Source organism: Ursus arctos, unplaced genomic scaffold (assembly GCF_023065955.2).
Source record: "Ursus arctos isolate Adak ecotype North America unplaced genomic scaffold, UrsArc2.0 scaffold_10, whole genome shotgun sequence".
NCBI classification, from domain to species: domain Eukaryota; kingdom Metazoa; phylum Chordata; class Mammalia; order Carnivora; family Ursidae; genus Ursus; species Ursus arctos.
Window position 1 is genome coordinate 10,580,073 of NW_026622764.1, and position 19,231 is coordinate 10,599,303.

Below are 19,231 nucleotides of genomic sequence, written 5' to 3' on the forward strand. Positions count from 1 at the left end.
AGTATAAAAATGAGTGTAGCTGAGTGAAAATCAAATTTTAAAATGCCTTCCTAAATTCCAAACAATAAAGCATGATACAACGTACTAACATGTGCACTGCACAGCTTTAAATGTATTCATTATTAATCATTTATGACTAAATTAATGAGACATATAAAATGTGTAAACAAGTGCAGTTATAAAAGCTGTTGGAAGTTGGGAATGTCACTCATCAGACTACAGGATTTATATATGAGTAACATGCCATTCCACACGGTTTCATCTTTCTCGCATGAAGCCATATCCGGGGCTCTGCAGTTTTCACTGTCGATTCATCTCTTGGTATCATTCAAGGTGTCAACTTTTATCTATATCCAAATATAATATTGAGTTTGCTTTAATGGTTATCTTTTTCTAGTCACATACAGGAAACTAATCAGCTTGAATGTTCCCTAAATTTGCTTTTCAGGAGACTGAAATCATGTTCTTGGTAAAGGGCAAACGCCTTTTAAATTGCTTTTGTTGCTTAAAAAAAAAAAAACACCTTCATATTATTTTGCTTTTCCTGAGGCCCTGAGGAAATTCAAAGTATTATTAGAATATATTAATCAAACGTTTTGTATCCTAAACATTTTAGCAATTTTATAAATCTAAATACATTTTTTATTTGTCCTAAAAATGATTAGATAACATTCCGTAAAAAGGTACTTCATGTTGGCTAAGTTAGAATATAAAACTTATCACAACAGTTAAACTCTTAAGTTGCAATCATCATTGCTAAGAACTTCACTGAAAATTTAATGAAATATAAAATTCAAAGATATAGATATACTTTTCAATGCAAAGATTTTCAAAACTTCCAACCAAAATACTCAATGAATTTTTATTCTGCATCTAACCAACTCATAAAAATATTTTATTTCTTCGACAACAACTTTCTTTTTAACAAAAATAAATGCTTTTCCTCCCAACTGGTATTTTGGGAGGTGGTGGTTAAGCCTGTTCTCCTTCTTGTGGACACACAATAGGACTGGATCTCTTGTCACCCAGAGCCCAGGGAAGAGTCACATGATCTGCTTTTGCCAGTGGAATGAGCACGCCGATGCAAGCTGACACTCTTGAGAACTAGTGCATGATTCCTGCCCTCTTTCTCTTCCTTTGTTGGGGCAACTAACAACATGGCATCTTGAGCCTCATAATGACGACGCACCCCAGCAGACACACAATGGACATCTAATGTGTGTCAGAAACAAACCCAAGTCCCTGCAATTTTAGGATGGTTGTTATTGTAGGACCCTAAAGGATACATAATGCTATATTCTGAGTGATGGTACATCAGTAATGTGTATTTTTCTTTTTTGCTTTCCAGTAAAGTCCTATGTGAGCAAAAACAAAAGCCACCTAATGGCATATTAAAATTCATTTGACTCTGTTAACTGATGTCAGTAACATTAAAATGGTCCTTTAGGAAATGATCTTTGGAAAACATCCCATCATTCCTAGCCCAAAAGGCAGATTGACTCTTGGCAGTTAAAATTTAGTATCTAGGGGCGCCTGAGTGGCTCAGTCGTTAAGCGTCTGCCTTCGGCTCAGGGCCTGATCCCGGGGTACTGGGATCGAGCCCCACATCAGACTCTTCCGCTCGGAGTCTGCTTCTTCCTCTCCCACTCCCCCTGCCTGTGTTCCTTCTCTCACTGGCTGTCTCTCTAATAAATAAAATCTTTAAAAATAAATAAATAAATAAATAAATAAATAAATAAATAAATAAATAAATAGAAATAAAACTTAGTATCTAACAAAACAAAAATTCACTTTTATTGCTAATAACATTTTTTTTAAAGTTTTTATTTATTTGAGAGAGGGAGATTGAGATTGAGCACGAGCAGGGGGAGCAGCAGAGAGCCCAATGCAGGACTCAATCCCAGGACCCTGGGATCATGACCTGAGCCGAAGGCAGACGCTTAACTGACTGAGCCACCCAGGTGCCCCACTAATGACATTTAAAGAAAAGAGTTTTCAGCCTATTTATTGTATAGGTGAGTACAATAATTATAAGAAAAATAAAATGGATTTTAAAAAATGAAGTTCAAAGCCCAATTTCTTCACTGTGTTCTTCGAGTTCCAGAGTGCAGAGACATCACATTCTTTACAAGCCTACCAAAGGTAGGCTGGATTATCACTCAGCTCATTTTCTTGTCTGTCCCCCTGGGGTAGGCTTACACTGCGCCACACTGCTGCTGGGTAGATACATTTACTGCATGGCTCAGACCCCCCTATAAATATGTCTGCATGGTAAGACTCATCCTTACATTCTCCTGCCCCATTTTATGAAAAACCTGACCTTGGCCTCCAGGCTAGACCCAAGCGCAGCTGAGCCTAGTCAAACCAGTTAAGCCCAGGCCACCCTAAGAGGGAACCAAGACTGAACCTCACCAAAAGATGTCACAGCCAAACTGTGGATTTTGTGGGGTTTTTTTAACTACTTATTTTTTTAAAATATTTATTTATTTGAGAGAGACAGAGAGCATGCACATGTGGCGGGGTGGGGGAGCAAGAGAGGCAGAGTCTTAAGCAGATTCCACACTGAGCAGGCAGCCCTAAGCGGGGCTCAATCTCACAACCCTGAGATCACAACCTGAGCAGAAACCAGGAGTCTACCTCTCAACTGACTGTGCCACCCAGTTGCCCCCCGGGGGGGGGGGGGGTTTACCCTACTAAGAGCTGATACTCTAACCTTTCCGTACGCTTCCTTATAAAGGCAATCACTTATTGTAGGCTCATCCCATTTCTTTTTTCTTTTTTTCATATTTTATTTATTTATTTGACAGAGCGAGAGAGCACAAGCAGGGGGAGCAGCAGGGGGAGAGGGAAAAGCAGGCTCTCCACTGAGCAGGGAGCCTGATGCGGGGCTCAATCCCAGGACCCTGGGATAATGACCCGAGCTGAAGGCAGATGCTTAACTGACTGAGCCACCCAGGCATCCCCAGGCCCATCCCATTCCTGAGGTGTTTTGCAGACCAATATAGGACTACATGCTTGCCATGTTATCCCATGAAAGGCCAGAGAACATTGCATATGATCTAGTAGCTAGAACAACATATCTGATAGCAAATAAAAATCTCTTAAGTTTTAAACCTCTGAACATTCCGCTAATGAATAAAAAGAACTGTCTCCCCTTTAATGATACTTACAGTGATTGTGTAGTTTAAATTACACTACATACATAAATCCAGTCTGAATGACTTTCAATTTTGAAATGAATGAAGAAAGCTTAAATCTGATATCTGGAATTACATTTTCTAGGTGCTGAATTTGCAATGAATAAAATCATTGTTTTCTTTAATCATAACGAATTAAACCGGCAAACACAATGGCTGAATTTGATATCCTGTTCTGTAACTAATTTGTTGAGAGCATACAAAAGGCAACTGCTGGTGCAGATCACTCTGCATGTAATAGATGTAATATTTTAATTTATCAGCTGAAGCCTCATCCTACCATCAGGAAGTGATTTTTCAACTTTCTACCCCCTTTTCCTTCCTTCCTTCCCACCCTCCTCCCTCACCCTGCCCCCACTCGACATTTCCTGAGAAGTACAAGTAGTAAACAAGGCATGGCCCTCATCCTTATAAAGCTTATACTTTAGTGTAAAGAGACTGAAATTACATAAGTGGGCAAAGAAATACAGAGAATCAAAGTTTATGATGAGTGCAACAAAGAAAACAAACACTATGCTACGATAGCAAGTAACTATGTGGGATTCGATTAAGGGGCCTGAAACTTGTTTCTGCTCCCCCATGTGAAAACAAGAATGGAGTCAAAACAAAACAATAACCAAAAAACGCCTTCTCATACCAGAATTAGTGAGTAAAAGAAACTGATATAAAATGAAAGTATGACAAATTTATTCATTCCTAATGGTGATCAAAGTACATAGTCTATTAATTCATAAAACATCAATTTGAACACAATTTAGACTTTCAAAAAATCCTCATCAAGAGTCTTCTCTAGAGCATAGTTTATAAAATGCTCTAACAAGGGATGGTGAGATAATGAACAACCTCAGAGTAAAATCAAAACTCATGGTTTAAAAGGCCCTCTGGGACCCGTGCATGTCCGCTTTGCTCATCATTAACTTGCCAGCCCTCTCCTCCCCAAGTCCTGCTTCAGGCCCTGCTCTCTCCACGATCAATTATTTCTGCTAAATCCAACTGGCACACCTGTTTTCTTCTTTTTTGTGACTTCTTAATATTCATTGGCATCATTGACCTTTCCACCTTTGTAAAATACTTTCTTACAACCACAGAATCTTAATACAAAGGCTTAGTAAAGATCTCCACTTGTCTATCTCAAACACTGTCAACAACATGTCCAAATTCCAAATTACTGTCCTAGCTCACCTGTTCTACTTGATGGACACACCTCTGTCCTTGTCACCCTCAACAGACAAATTCTACGAGGAGTGAAAACAGCATCTCTCTTCATTCCTGTTGGTTCTCCAGGACCTATGTTGTAGGAGGTACTCAATAAACAGCTATTAAACTATATAACTGAAATGATAAATGTATGATGGGTATAAATCGATCAAAATCCATCTAATGGTTGAGTCGCTCAGCAAAGGCACGTTTAACACTTTGCTTCACTGTTCATTTATAAATAAGTTTGAGGGGCCAGTAATATAATAAAATAATTAAAATAACTTTTAGTAAGTTATTGTGGGAGAAATGTTAGCAGTGCCCTTAACAGGCTACTAGACTGCAATGAATTACTTATAAGGGCTTATAAAGGTGAACTGACTCAACCTGAATGCCTGGTGTCTAAAGTTGTATTCTAAATAAAATGCTTCAGAAAGTGGCTGAAACCAGGGAATAATACTAAAAATCACCTAAAGTCTTAATTATAGTATTTGCCAACTCTAATATGGTAACAACCAATACCGTACAGTGTTTTCCATTTCCAAAGCAACTGGATTTTATAACTAATTTTTTCTTCATTTAGTCACATAACAAGTTCCTTGACTCTTGAGCACAACATGGCAGTCATTCAAGAGGGTACAGGTGCAACTGTGCGCCCAATTAGACTAGCAATTTTCCAGATTACATGCGCAGGAGCCTCACCCTTTTATGAAAATTCAGTCCCATGGTTCAGAAGTACACAGAAGTACAGTACCATACCCACTGAACAAGGATGCATTTGAAAAGTAAACAGGTCAAGCTGTGCAAGGTTACTCTTCAGACTTGATTTCTCTACAACCTCATTTACCCGACCCCCTCCTATCAGACATCAAGCTGATTTGGAGGAGTTGGCTTTTTTTTTTTTTTTTTTAAAGCAGGCTTTGAAAGGATATTCTTTAGCTTGAGATAAAGACGTCACATTGAAAAGCAAGTTACTTTGGGACCTTCTACCTTAAACCAAAAGTAGCAGAGAATAATTCCATTCCACCACTGGTATTTTAGGACCGATGAAATTACTACGAATTCTGGGACCTTGAGCAAAACTTTCGCAGTGAGTTCTCACTACCTTTTGCTATTAGCAAGACATACATCTCTCTGGCTCTTCTATATAGTAATCTCTCTACACAGTGTACACACCTACCTAACAAAGAAAGGAAGCTGTTGGAGGGACTGTCCAAACCTATCTGACTCAATTTCCTTTCTCTCACTCATGTTACTGCCCTTCCTTTGCTTTTTCCAGTCTCTTAATTCACATTAGATCAACCTCTCACCATAGCCTACTAAGCGATCTCCAGCAACTACCTTCAAGTTGCTAGTGCTAGCTGAAGGAGTTTCAGTAATTGTACTTTGTGTACTTAGGTGTGTATCAGAGCTCTTTATTCAATGAGCCAGCTGCTCATGTGACCACTTCCCTAGATGCCACAGGCATTACAAGAGTTTCTTGACAGGTTATTAAAATTCCATTATTTCAATAGTCTCATATCTTCCTGACCTTCCACTACACAATTTTGAAACACCTTTTTTGAGGTAAGCGGGGGTAGGGACACAGGTAACACAAAATGGGTTCAAAATTCAAAAACTACTAAAGGGACATCTAGTATAAGGAATGTATCCTCACTTCTGTCATGGGGTCAGTCATCCAGCTCTCCAGTTCAAAGGCAACCACGGTTAATCAATTTCTTGTGGCTCTTTCCAAAGATATTCTATACACACAACAAACACATACGTTCTTTCTTACACAATGAAAATACACTGCTTTTGTCACTTATTGTATCAGCATGCAGAGAAAGTTCAGAACCTTTTAAATGGCTATTCAGTAGTTCAGTGATAGGGCTTTATTCAATTATCCCATTTTGATGGGCATTCCAGTTGTCTCCAGTCCTCTGCTATTACAAACGATACTGCCACGAACATACTAGTACATCTCCTGCACGGGAACATATCCTGTAGTATAAATTCATTTTGCCAAATAGCTCTCCCTGGAGGCTATCAATTTATACACCCCCCAATAAACACACAAGCAGATATTTTTCTATAACCTTATACAATTAGAGAATTATCACACTTTTCATCTTTGCCAAAATGCGGGTGGAAAATGGTTATGTCATGAATTTAACTTGAATTTCTCTGTGTACGGTAGCACATTTTCTCATATGTGTAGGAGCCATTTATATTTCCTTTGCTACAAGCTATCTGAGCATTTTTCACCTAGAAGGTTGGTCTTTTTTATATTGATCTGTAAGATTCCTTTATATATTAAGAACATTTCCCTTTTGTCATCAAAATGAGCAGCAAATTTCTCCTTTGGTTGGTTGGCTTCTCTACTGGCTTTACTTGTGGTGGTTTTATATTATAAAAAATATTTAACATTTTTTAAGCATAAACTTGTTTTCCTAGCAATTTTTTCTCAAATGGAAAAATAACTTTATCAAGAAAATAAACGTTTTTGCCAAAGTGAAAGAATTTCATGTTTACACGATATTATGTTTTCTGGAAAAAAAATTAATTAACAGAATATTTTCCCCAAATAGCATAATATTTTTGCTACTTTGTCTAGCATACTTTTTAAAACTGGGGGGGCGGGTGTCTAAGTGAAAAAATTACCTAATAAAATAAGTAGTTTACATGATCATAACACTGAGTTGCTGTTAAAAAAAAAAGATTTTTAAGTTTTATCATTATTTTTAAATATAAATAAGATTTTGCATCTAAAAGAGGTTTCATTTTGTTTTCTTACCAATGTTTGGTTTGGTTGATGTAAAATTGTCTCATCTTTAGATGCCTGTGGTGGAGGGAGGGAAATGTTTTGTAGGAGTCATATCATTGAAATTACCACCCTATAGTTTTCTTTCCAAACAGAGAAAATGGTGATGAACAAAAGAATAAAAAATAATAATTACATATGGATGCATAATAAGAAATAATTACATACGCATTGTCTGAGAGTTTCTTACTCTACTATAGCTAACCGTTTTCCATTTGTTCTAGACTTCTTGACTAAGAAAACATCTCACCAGGGGCACCTGGGTGGCTCAATCAGTTAAGCATCTGCCTTCAGCTCAGGTCATGATTCCAGGGTCTGGGGATCGAGCCCCAAGCCCCGGATCCCTGCTCCTTCTCCCTCTCCCTCTGCCTGCCTCTCTTTCTCTGTCAAATGAATAAATAGAATCTTAAAAAAAGAAAACATCCCACCAGTTGTGTGTTTTTTTTTTTAAAGATTTTAAGTAATCTCTATGCTTATCTCAAATCCTGTATTGCTTTTGGATATTATTACCAACTTGGATAAAACTAAAACCACTGCTAAAACTCAACATTTTGAATTTTAACACCAATTCAAAAAACATGTTAACATCTACAAGAGGTAATAAGATACTAAAAATGCTTCCTAACAGCTACTCCTAACCAAGTGTTCCTGATTGTGTACTTTTCACCACAGGGTACAGTGAATATGTAATATTGTGTACATTTTTGTGCTTTGTGTACCTGTCGTACCTTCCATGATTCCTTAAGGCTGAAAGCCTTGACTTTCAGCATATCACAAAGAAAATTCCTTTCATCATGTGACAGAAGTATTCTGGTTAGAAATAAATGCACTACGCCTTGTAATTTTCCATGACAGTGCTACTATTTCTCAGAATTTTGTCTAGCAAAACTACTTTGTAAAATAAGAAAAAAGAGAGGTACTAGTGCATGGGCCTTGGACCATACTGACATTGGTTTTATCTTAGATTCTAGGCTCACAAGTTCTGTGGCTTTGGCTACCGAGCTTCCACCTGCACACTAGGTTAGTAACACCCACCTTCAGTTTTCCTGCTACCTCATTTAGAGATAAAGTATGTGCGGTGCTTCCCACAGTGCCTGGCACAGGGTACATCTTCAATACTGCAGACCAGAGTAATCAGCTGCTTCATGAAAATACCTTTTAATAGGCTAAACTCAGTATCCAAAACAACAATGCAACTAGAACAAGACCAGGAAACCTCTTCCTCAGTTTGTTTTTGGAAAACAAATAATTAAAAAATTCAGGATACACACACTTACATCGTAAGAAATTAAAGGTATCACTAGAAGATGTCTCTGATTTTTCAGTAAACTTAGCTTGCTACCACATGCCTGTGCTTTGCCTTGCCTATTTATAGCACGATTTCCAAGGCAAGTCGTGACTTATATATAAATCACGTTCTATTACTCATTAGTCATCTCTGCCATGTAGAACTTCTTCGCCTTCGCCTAGATCCTTCCTTTCCCCCAGCCAGTTGAGTACTTTTTCTTTCATCTTTCTCATGGATTTAATTGGTTGAAGGCACCTCTATTATAGCATTTATCACTGCATTTTAATTACTTCCAAGTCTCTCTTCACCATCATAAGTAGAGATTCTTTACATGGATATCTCCAAGGCAAGCTGCCTTTAAATCATCTTTTTTTCAACATAATATCATATTCATATTAGCAATTTTTCATTGCTTCCTTGGGATATATTTCTAGAAGTGGAATCAGCAGACCAAAGAATATGAACATTTTTAAAGGTCTTTGATGGATGTTATCAAATTATTTTGTAGAAAGGGTAAAGGGATATATATATATTCCCATCTAATTCACCTTTGACTTGCTCAGAGCTCAGCAACAATTACTGGAAAATTTATTATTTGAAATATTTAGAAGGTAAAACATATCTACCACAGTAACAAGGATATAATTAAGTCTAAAAATACTTATTTAAATATACATGATTAAATACTTGTGACAGAACTGAGTCACGGGTGCCTGGGTGTCTCAATCAGTTAAGGGTCCAACTCTTGATTTTGACTCGGGTCATGATCTCACAGTTGTGAGACAGAGCACCCCAAAGCCCATGGGCTCTGTGCTGGACACAGAGCCTGCTTAAGATTTTCTCTCTTTCTCCCTCTGCCCCTTCCCACCTCCTCCCCCTGCTCTCACTGTCAACAACAACAACAACAACAAGAAACAAAAAACAAAACCAAAACTGTATCAAGGCTCTGGATAACCCAGATATTCACACTTCTAAGGAAATGCGAAGCTGTTTTCCAAAGCAGCTATACCATTTTACATTTCCACCACCAGTGTGTGAGGGCTCTGATTTCTATGAATCTTCCAATACACTTGATATTATCTATTTTATTATAGCCATCCTAGTGGTGTGAGGTGCTCTCTCAATGTGGTTTGGATTTGCATTTCCCTGATGAATAATGATGTTGAGCACCTCTGTGTATGCTTACTGGCAATTGTATATATGCTTTTGAGAAATGCCTATTCAGATATTTTGTCCATTTTTATATTGGGTTTCTTTCATTATTAAGTTTTAAGTTTCTTTATGTTTTGTTTCACTTTTTAGAGAGAAAGAGAGAGAGCGTGTGCAAGCAGAGTGGAGGAAGGCACAAGGAAAAGAAGAGAAAATCTTAAGCAGGCTCTACGTCTAGCACGGAGCCTGATGTGGGGCTCGATCTCATGACCTGAGATCATGACCCGAGCCAAAATCAAGAGTCAGATGCTTAACCAACTGAGTCACCCAGGCACCCCAGTTTTCTTTATGTATTTTACATACAAGTGCTTTACTGAATACATGATTTGCAAATATGTTTTCTATTCTGTGGTCTGTCTTCTCAGTTTCTTGTTAGTATACTTTGAAGCACAGTTTTTAATTTTGACAAAGACCAATTTATCTATTTTTCCTTTTGTTGCTTGTGCTTTTGTCACATCTAAGAAACCACTGCCACATGCAAGTCTTGAATATGTACTGTTATGTTTTGTTCTAAGAGTTTTATTGTTTTATCTCTTACATTCAGATCTTTTATCCCCTTCAGGTTAATTTTGGTATATCAACTCAATATGAGATAGGGATCAATTTATTCTTTTACATCTAGATACCCACTTGTTCCAGCACCATTTGTTGACAAGATTATTCTTTCCTTCATTGAATTACTCTGGCACTTTTGTCAAAAATCACTTGAACACACATGCAGGGATTTAGTTCTGGATTCTCAATTCTATATCCTTATGCAAGTACTAGACTGTCTTTATGAAACATTTTGCCGTAGGTTTTGAAAAAGGGAACCAGAGTTCTCCAACTTTGTTCTTTTTTCACAGATTGTTTTTGCTATTCTGGGGCCCTTAAGTTTCCATATAAATTTTAGTATCAGCTTGTCACTTTCTGGGAAAAAAAAGTTTGGATTCTGGAAGGAATCGCATTGCATGTGTAGACCAACTTAGGAAATACTGATATCATAACAACATTAAGTCTTTCAATTCAGGAATATGAGAAGATTTCTATTTATATTTGGATTTCCATTCATTTCTTTTTCAATAGTTTGTGGTTTTCACAGTATAAATTTGTACTCTTTTGTTCTTCACTCTTTTGATACTCTTGTTAATGGAACTTTTTCCATAATTTTATTTTTGGATTGTTCATTGCAAAAAGTAGAAATGCAAATGATTTTTATATATTTATTTTGTATCCTGAACCCTTCCTAAACTTGTTTATTGTTTATAACAATTCCTTAATGGATTTCTTAGGATTTTCTACATACAACAACATTTCATCTACAATACAGATTTTTATGATTTTCTCCAGTTATAGTTGCTTTGCTGCACAAAACTGCTGTTGAGAAAGTGGATTTCTGGCATTTAACTTTTAATATAAATTATATCAATATATAGTTACTTTAAATTGGAAGAATGAAAAGATTCTGACTGTAATTCAGAAATTCAGCAAAATTTTATGGCTATCAAAAAGGAAAGTTTGACCTTTCCATAAGAAGCAAAAATAATAATAAAATCTCCTTTAGGAAAATGAACTGAAGAGTTTTTTTTTTTTTTTAATGAAAACAATTTTCATTTTCCTTGACCATGCTAAACGTTACTTTTTTTTTTTTTAAGATTTTATTTATTTATTTGACAGAGAGAGACAGCCAGCAAGAGAGGGAACACAAGCAGAGGGAGTGGTAAAGGGAGAAGCAGGCTCTTAGCGGAGGAGCCTGATGTGGGGCTCGATCCCAGAACGCCGGGATCATGCCCTGAGCCGAAGGCAGATGCTTAACAACTGTGCCACCCAGGTGCCCCTAAACGTTACTTTTGATCATTTATATTTTTTCAACTATTAAGAAAAATTCCATTGTTATGCCCAAATTCATTAGTTTAAGGATTCTGGTTATTCTTAAGAAGCAGCTTACAGAATCTTTAGAAAATTTCAATCAGTAGCTCACTGTAACAAATGATATCTAAATCACTATCAAGGATCATATATAACTGTTCTTTATTATTTCTGCTTATTAGTAGTTAATATAAATATCAGGCCAAAAAAAAAAAAAAAAATCAGTGCACATACAGTGCTCATTTTTCTGTCTTTAGGAAGCCTGAACTCCTGAGCTGATTTTTTTGCATCAAGAGCACTCTGACATTCTTCTTCCAAGTGAATTGTTTTCAATGTGAATTTAGGCCATCATCTTTAAGATAACAAATGCATTGATCTTTTCTTTTATCATAAACTATTTTGACCAGTTTCACATTACACAGAGTAAAAGAGAATGGAAAATATCTTGGGAATTCAGAAGAGAATCATGAAATAAATATAAGTAAAACTCAGTTTGTTTTTGGTATTTTTATCATCTTAATATGCAAAATAATATTTCACCTTTGTATTGAGCAGATTTTATACTTAATTAATTCTGCTACTCATTCTGATCCTTAAATTCACGAAGACCTAAAACATAAAATTTCATCCCATCTACTACTCCCTCACTTCACTTTTCCCTCTACCAAGTGTCCTTTGTTTCCCCAAAGTTTCATCCTCCTGCTTTTAAATTTTTTCAAAAGTACTAATCTGTGCTGGCCCCTGTGATTTTTAAAATTTTTATGTAACATAAAATTTATTACCTTAACCATTTTAAAGTGTACAGTTTAGTGGTATTAAATACATGCACCTTGTTGTGCATCAATCACCACTGGCCATCTCCAACACCTTTCATCTTGCAAAACTGAAACTCTTATGTCCTTTAAACAGTAACTTCCCACCCCCCACTCCTCCCAGCCTCTGGCAACCACCATTTCATTTTCTGTGTGGGAATTTAACCACCTTGCGAACTGTATGATTTGGAATCAGGCAGTATCTGTCCTTTTGTGACTGGCTTATTTCACTGAGCACAATGCGCTCAAGGTTCGTCCATGTTGTAGCATGTGTCAGAATTTCTTCTTTTTTTTAAGGCTGAATAATACTCCATGACAGGTATACACCACGTTTTGTTTATCCACTTATCCATCAATGGACATTTGGGCTGCTTCCACTTCTTAGCTATTTGGAACAATGCTGCTGAACACGGTGTGCAAATGTCTCTTCAAGACCCTGATTCCGATTCTTTCGGGGTAAATACTCAGCAGAAGTAGTGCTGGGTCATATGGGGATTCTACTTTTAATTTTTGAGGAACCACCAAACTGTTTTCCCCAGCAGCAGCACCATTTAACACTCCAACCAACAGCTGCATGGGGATTCCAGTGTCTCCACAGCCTCACCAACAACTACTATATTTTGTGTTGCTTTTTACCATAGCCATCCCTAACAACTGTGAGTTGGTGTCCAATCACGGTTTTGATTTGCACTTCCCTAATGATTAGTGATGCTGAGCATATTTTCATGTGCTTATTGGCCAGCTCTCTATCTTCTTTGGAGAAATGTCTATTAAAGTTCTTTGCCCATTTTAAAATCAGACTGGTTGTTTGGTTTTACTGCTGTTGAATTACTAGAGTTCTTTATATATTCTGAATAACTCCTTGTCAGATATATGGAGATATACGCAAATCTGTGGGTTGCCTTTTCACTCTGCTGGCTGTGGGCCTTCGATGCACCAGTTTTAATACTATAATTTATGTTTTCTTTTGTTGCCTGGGCTTTTAACATCATGTCCAAGAAATCAAAAAAATCATCAAATCCAATGTCATGAGACTCTTCCCGGGTTTTCTTCTTATATTTAGGTCTTTGATCCATCTTGAGTTAATCTTGTATGTGGTGTAAGACAAGGATCCAACCTTTTTCTTTTGCACGTGGATATACAATGTTCCCACTACTATTTACTGAAAAGACTGTCCTCTCCCCCACTGAATTGCCTAGGCACTCCTACCAAAAATCATTTGACCATATATCCAAGGGTTTATTTCTGGGCTCTCAATTCTATTCCATTGGTCTGTCTGTCTCTCTTATTCCAGTACCACACCATTTTGACTACTGTAGTTCTGTAATAAGTTTTAAAATCAAGAAGTGTGAGCTTTCCAACTTTGTTCTTCATTTTCAAAATTGTTTTGGCTATTTGGGATCCCTCCCTTAAGATTCCATATGAACTTTAGGATGGATTTCTCTATCTCTGCAAAAATTTGGTTGGGATTTTGATAGGGATTGCATTAAATCTGTAGATTGTTTTGGGTAATAATGACATCAAAACAACATTAAGTCTTCCAACCTGTGAACACAAGAGGACTTTCCATATGTTTGTGTCTTCTTTAATTTCTTTCAGCAACATTGTGTAGTATCTCATGTACAAGTTTTTCTCCTCCATGGTTAAGCTTATTCCTAAGTGTCCTATTTTTTTGTTTTGATGCTGTTGTAAATGAAATTGTTTTTGCTTTGTGTATTTCAAAATTTTACATAAATTGTATCATTACTTATATTTTCACAACTTTCTTTTTTACTATTATTATAGCATATACATGCATACTGGAAGTGTAACAATATGTACAAGGAGGACACATAGCATCTGCAGGATAGTTATCACCTCTGGAGAGGAAATGGGTGGAATGGGATGGTATAAAGAAGGGATTTAGCTGTAACCATGAATTTTTTTCTTTTTTAATAAGAGACCTGTATAGAACATTTGTACATTTGCTGTACTTTCCTCATTTGAAATATTTTATAATTTAAATTTTTGTAATTAAAATAACTCTGAAAATGTGGACTATCTGAAGCATTACTATATGCATATAACTTTGCCGGTACTAGTTCTGTGATCATTAACCTAAATGGTCACCTCTAGGACAATTAATTTTTTCTTGATGCGGCAGTGGGTGATCTAGAAAACCAATAGTCACAGCTCTTCCCCTGAGACCCTAAGAGCAGAGGTTCCACACTATTAAAGACTTCATACCAATGAGCCTTTCCTTAGTCTATACTATTCACCCTGACTCTTTTCAATAAGACTGATGTCAAATGAAGCTCAGTCCAAATACACTTAGAAAAAAAAGTACACACTATCAGGAGTACTTGCTTTTTGTTAGGTTTGATACTTCTGAGAGTAGCAAAGCCAATAAATAGGGGTAGTAGTTATTGATACTATCTATCAAGGTGGATATTTTCCAGGGAAATTTTTAATGGAATAACTTTTTTAAACAGCCCTACTTTGCTCATGAGCTAAAATGTAAAACAAGAGGTAAATCTACAGGAAAAAGTCAAAGACACCACTTGAGCTAATGGTCTCTAGTTTTTCAACATGGAATCTGAAACAAGCACAAGAAAATAACAGCTCTAAGAAGTAATCTGAGCAGTTTTCTTATTAAGGCAAGGCACTGCTTAGAAAAACACTGTATTGGGAGGATCAGATGAACAGTAACACTTCAGGGTGACTCAGTACAGAACTGAAAATTATGCTAAGTCTACATTTTTGTAAAGTTAACCTTCCCCGAGGAAAATGCTATAATATTTATACTCTTTACTTCAATACGTATAAATCGCTACTCAACCTGATGTACACGTACGTCTCCACTTACAAAGCTACTTTCCTAAATGTAAATGTATAGAAAGGAGGAATGTAAAAAATCACATAAGCCGATCACAAAACACACCATAAGACAATTAACTCCACCACAGTTTTCATTTTAAGACACTTGACTGAAATACCTTTTAAGAACAAATGCTTTAGCAATTTTGGCATATAGAATGAATCACAAAATTTAAAGACAACCAAGGAGACTACCCTTCATTCATGAATTAATCTCATTTACTTGTGAATGACTACCACATAAGGATGTCCACTTCTCCAGTGTCACAGCCTAGCACTTACCTAGCACACATTAGGTACGTGATAAGCATATGCTGCATAAATGAATTCTCCTTAACTCTTGACTTGTGGTATTTTCTATCAGGAAACTGCCACCAGCGGGTGCCTGGCTGGCTCAAGCTGGTAGAGCACGAGACTCTGCGCCTGGGGGTGGGGAGTTTGAGCCCCACACTGGGGGTAGAGTTTACGTAAAAACAAACAAAACTACCACCATATACCTCAGCCTCACCAGGTTTTATTTCTGTGAAATGATATAATTTTAATTTTCATATCCTGTTTAAATCTTTAGATTTTTCCACACAACCAAATGACATTTCATTACAACTTAGCCACAAGAAGAGAAATGTAGATTAATAAAACATTCATTGTACTAACTACATAGCAGCTTCTGTGCGTTCATGCTGAAAGCAAAAAAAGGACGCAAGTTAACCTTTCATAGTATTTTTCTGGCAATCTCAAATCACAGTATTTAAACATATCATTCATACCACAGTATAAACATTAAATCTTAATGTAACATTGTTCAGTACAGACCAGAATTAAACTAAAGCAGTTCTATCATGGGTACTATCCAAAGGGCTTAAGTTCAAATTTTAAGTTCCTTTGAAACAAAGGAATGTCACCGCAAGGTAAATTTAGCCTCAAGAATGTCTCACACAACATGAAGTCTCAAGAAAATGTCATATAGGCTTCAGATTACTTGTTTTAAAGAATGATTACCTACCACAGCTATCATATGTTTGGAATTATACTTAAAGATGCTCTTCTCTGTGACAAAAACAAAAGTATTACTTCTCAATAACAAAAGGAAAATGAATCAAGTGTCAGGAAGTGGGTTTAGAATGTGGCTAAATCTCAGAATGTATTTCCTAATTAACGTGAGACAACAAAAATTGCCATTTACATTCAGCTTCCTAAAGAAGATGAAACAAATACATAGCTATGTTACAGATTCAATGATAGTCACTGAACAGGTTAAAAATTGCTTTAAATACTCACAGATAATTTCAAGATTGACAAAAATAAAGAAAGAAAACTCACAGAGAATGTTGGCCCACTGTTTGATGCTATGACAGTATGAACTTCATCATGCAATTTTACTGAGAGCTCCCAGTTAGCCATTTGTGGTTTAATAATAGGCACTCTAAAGTAGAAAAAAAGAAAAAGAGTTAATAATTTTATAGTATTCTCTTAGTAAGCTGATTTTCCTTCGACATTAAGTGGGAAGACTGTACTTCAGAACATTATTGTAAAAGGTTCTACCCTTGGAAAAAAGCTTTCAGATGTAAACTAGAGCAACTGAAAACAAAAAACACACAGACATTCCAAGGACAATGGAGATCATTCTGGGATAACTGTGGTAGTACCTCCATCTACTCAAAGTACCATGATCTCTTCTACGAATTTGAGTTGCTTAACTGTGACAGTCTTTCAAAAATTAATTTTGTATGATATTAATTTCTTTTCAATATTTGGTTACTGTTCCAGATGGTTTTCAAAAATTTTAAATGTTATTCTTTTATTTTCCTGGGTTTATTGAGTTATACCTGGTATAAAAAAAACTGCATATAATTAACATACAATTTAGTGAGTTCAGACATAGTTATTCACTTGTGTTTCCATCCCCATAATTAAAGTAATAAACATATCCATCACCTCCAAAAAGTTTCCTTATATCCTCTCATTTTGTTTTGGTTTTTTGTTTGTTTGGTTGGGTAAGAATACATCAGTGATGCTAGTCTTAACACACAGGTCTTTCCCTGCCAATGATCTACATGACATGGTCCAGAAAAACTGGGTCAAACAGCCAGAGACAAAAACATTTTTTGAATATAAATATTTCTCACAATTTTTTAAAGTAACAAAATTTTAACGATTTCTGAATTAACCTAATTTAAATAATAAGTTTTTTCATTATTTATAGTTGTAGAGTAATACTTATGATGCACTAAACAGGTAGTATCCAGACTCCATCTTAAGTCATAGCTCTGAAAAAATATTGCAGGTTATGCTTTAACACCTCCCCCAAACTTTAAAAGGATTCTCTGTGTATTTATTCTACTAAAAAATTCAGTCACAAAAACTATGATTATAATCAAATCATCTCTAGACACAATGTCTAATGGAGGATGATGGATAATTTAGGCGAACATTTCTATTCGGCCCACTTTTTTCTGAAGATGAAGAAATGTTTTAAATAGTACAGAAATGAAAATTATTGAAAAGTTTAAAAACGCATCAACAAAAATCAATACTTAATGCACAAGGCAGAGACAGGAAGGATGCTCTTTTGGCAATTTAAAGAGGACGCTTTCAGAGGACAGAGCTTTACACAGGAGGGCTTGAAAGGACAAAAGGGAAGCGTACAGGAGGCAGAGGGGGAGGAGAGGAGAGAGGAAAGATGGCGTGGGGCAGAGCACTCCTGTGTGCCAACCCCACCTCTACTTAGGCACTCTCTTCCACGGGGCATCTCTTTGTCTAGTGTGTTTCCCCCACTGGCCTGTGAGCTCCTAAAAGACCAAGATCATGCCTTATTTTGGTATCCTCAGGTCCCAGTGCAGGTTGAGGAGAAAGGGCTGAGGGGGGCGGCAGGAAGGAATTTGAGGAGCACCTGCTATGTGCTGAGCACCACTAGGGGAAGCCGTGTCACCCAAGCGACAGAGTTCGCTCCAAAAGAAGCATGGACTCCAAGCTCCTAGTTTACTACCTGGATGTTCTTGGACTATACAGACGACCTCACTAGACTTCACTCCGTTTACCTTCAAATGGGGGTTAACACCTGACCTTTTCAGGGGTATTAAGAGAAATAACCTGACAGCTAATATTACTGGCCACATAGCTTTCTTAAATCTTTGCTGTCAAAATAATTATGTAACTCTTCTGCTCCAGATTGTTCCATGCTTTTCTACTTCACATCAGGTTAAATCTTAACTAACTTACCTACCATTCAAATTTCCTTTAAATAAGGCCCTACTCTTTATATCCAGTTTTATTTCTGATTATTCTCTGACTTGTATATCTGATTGCACCAAACTTTTAAAGTACTTCACAGATAAAACCAAACTAAAGAGAGAACTAAGATCAAACCAAACTAAGAGAACTAAGCACAGTGGTCACAAACTTAGGCTCTGGTGACTCACAGAGGTGGATAAAAAACCCAGCCCTGCTATTAATTAATTCTGACCTTGAGCCAACTGTTAGGTCTCAGTCTCCTTATGTATCAAAGTAGACATATGATAGCATCTGCATCACAGTGATGTGCTGAGGATTAAATTAAACAGTGCATATAAATGGTAACTTTTATTACTTTGATTAGTCCCAACCATGGACCTACACTCACTGCCCCTCCCCCCATAACTGAAATCTCTTCAAGGAAACCCTGGATTCCTTCTGCCCCACAAACCAACAGATGTTTCAAGAACATCATCTCTCTCATATACTGTTCTCCAATTATAGGTACTGATCACAGTACAAACCTCAGTCATCTCCCTTCTGCTTAACCTATATTATATGCTTAGTATTTTTCACAACTCAGTAGCCTGGAGGAGGTAACTCTTTCCAGTAAACCTGGAGACCCTTTTAGTTATGCAACAAGCCTCTGTTTCCAGAGGAGCTGGGAAGTTAATCCTGACATCCTGTTGGAACCCAGACCGCATTTTCCCACAGAAAGCAATCCTACAGACGGTGGCGAGATGGAGCTGCCTCCCTTCAGAACCTAACTACTATTTATTTTTCCATTGTT

At 36.7% G+C, this 19,231-nt stretch overlaps 2 protein-coding genes across 11 annotated transcripts in view; one reads left to right on the forward strand and one right to left on the reverse strand.

Moving 5' to 3' along the window:
* GGACT (gamma-glutamylamine cyclotransferase) overlaps nt 1–16,333 on the forward strand; it is a 184,341-nt gene extending 168,008 nt beyond the window's left edge. For both annotated transcript variants that reach the window (XR_008957592.1, XR_008957596.1), the window contains exon 3: nt 9,788–16,333. The gene's annotated coding sequence lies outside the window, so the exon portion shown is untranslated. The remainder of the gene's footprint in view (nt 1–9,787) is intronic.
* Nucleotides 1–19,231, reverse strand: part of PCCA (propionyl-CoA carboxylase subunit alpha) — a 391,229-nt gene that overhangs the window by 118,761 nt on the left and 253,237 nt on the right. For all 9 annotated transcript variants that reach the window (XM_026493544.4, XM_057307315.1, XM_057307311.1 and 6 more), the window contains one exon: nt 16,531–16,633. In XM_026493544.4, the coding sequence (XP_026349329.1) occupies nt 16,531–16,633 (103 nt within the window). The remainder of the gene's footprint in view (nt 1–16,530; nt 16,634–19,231) is intronic.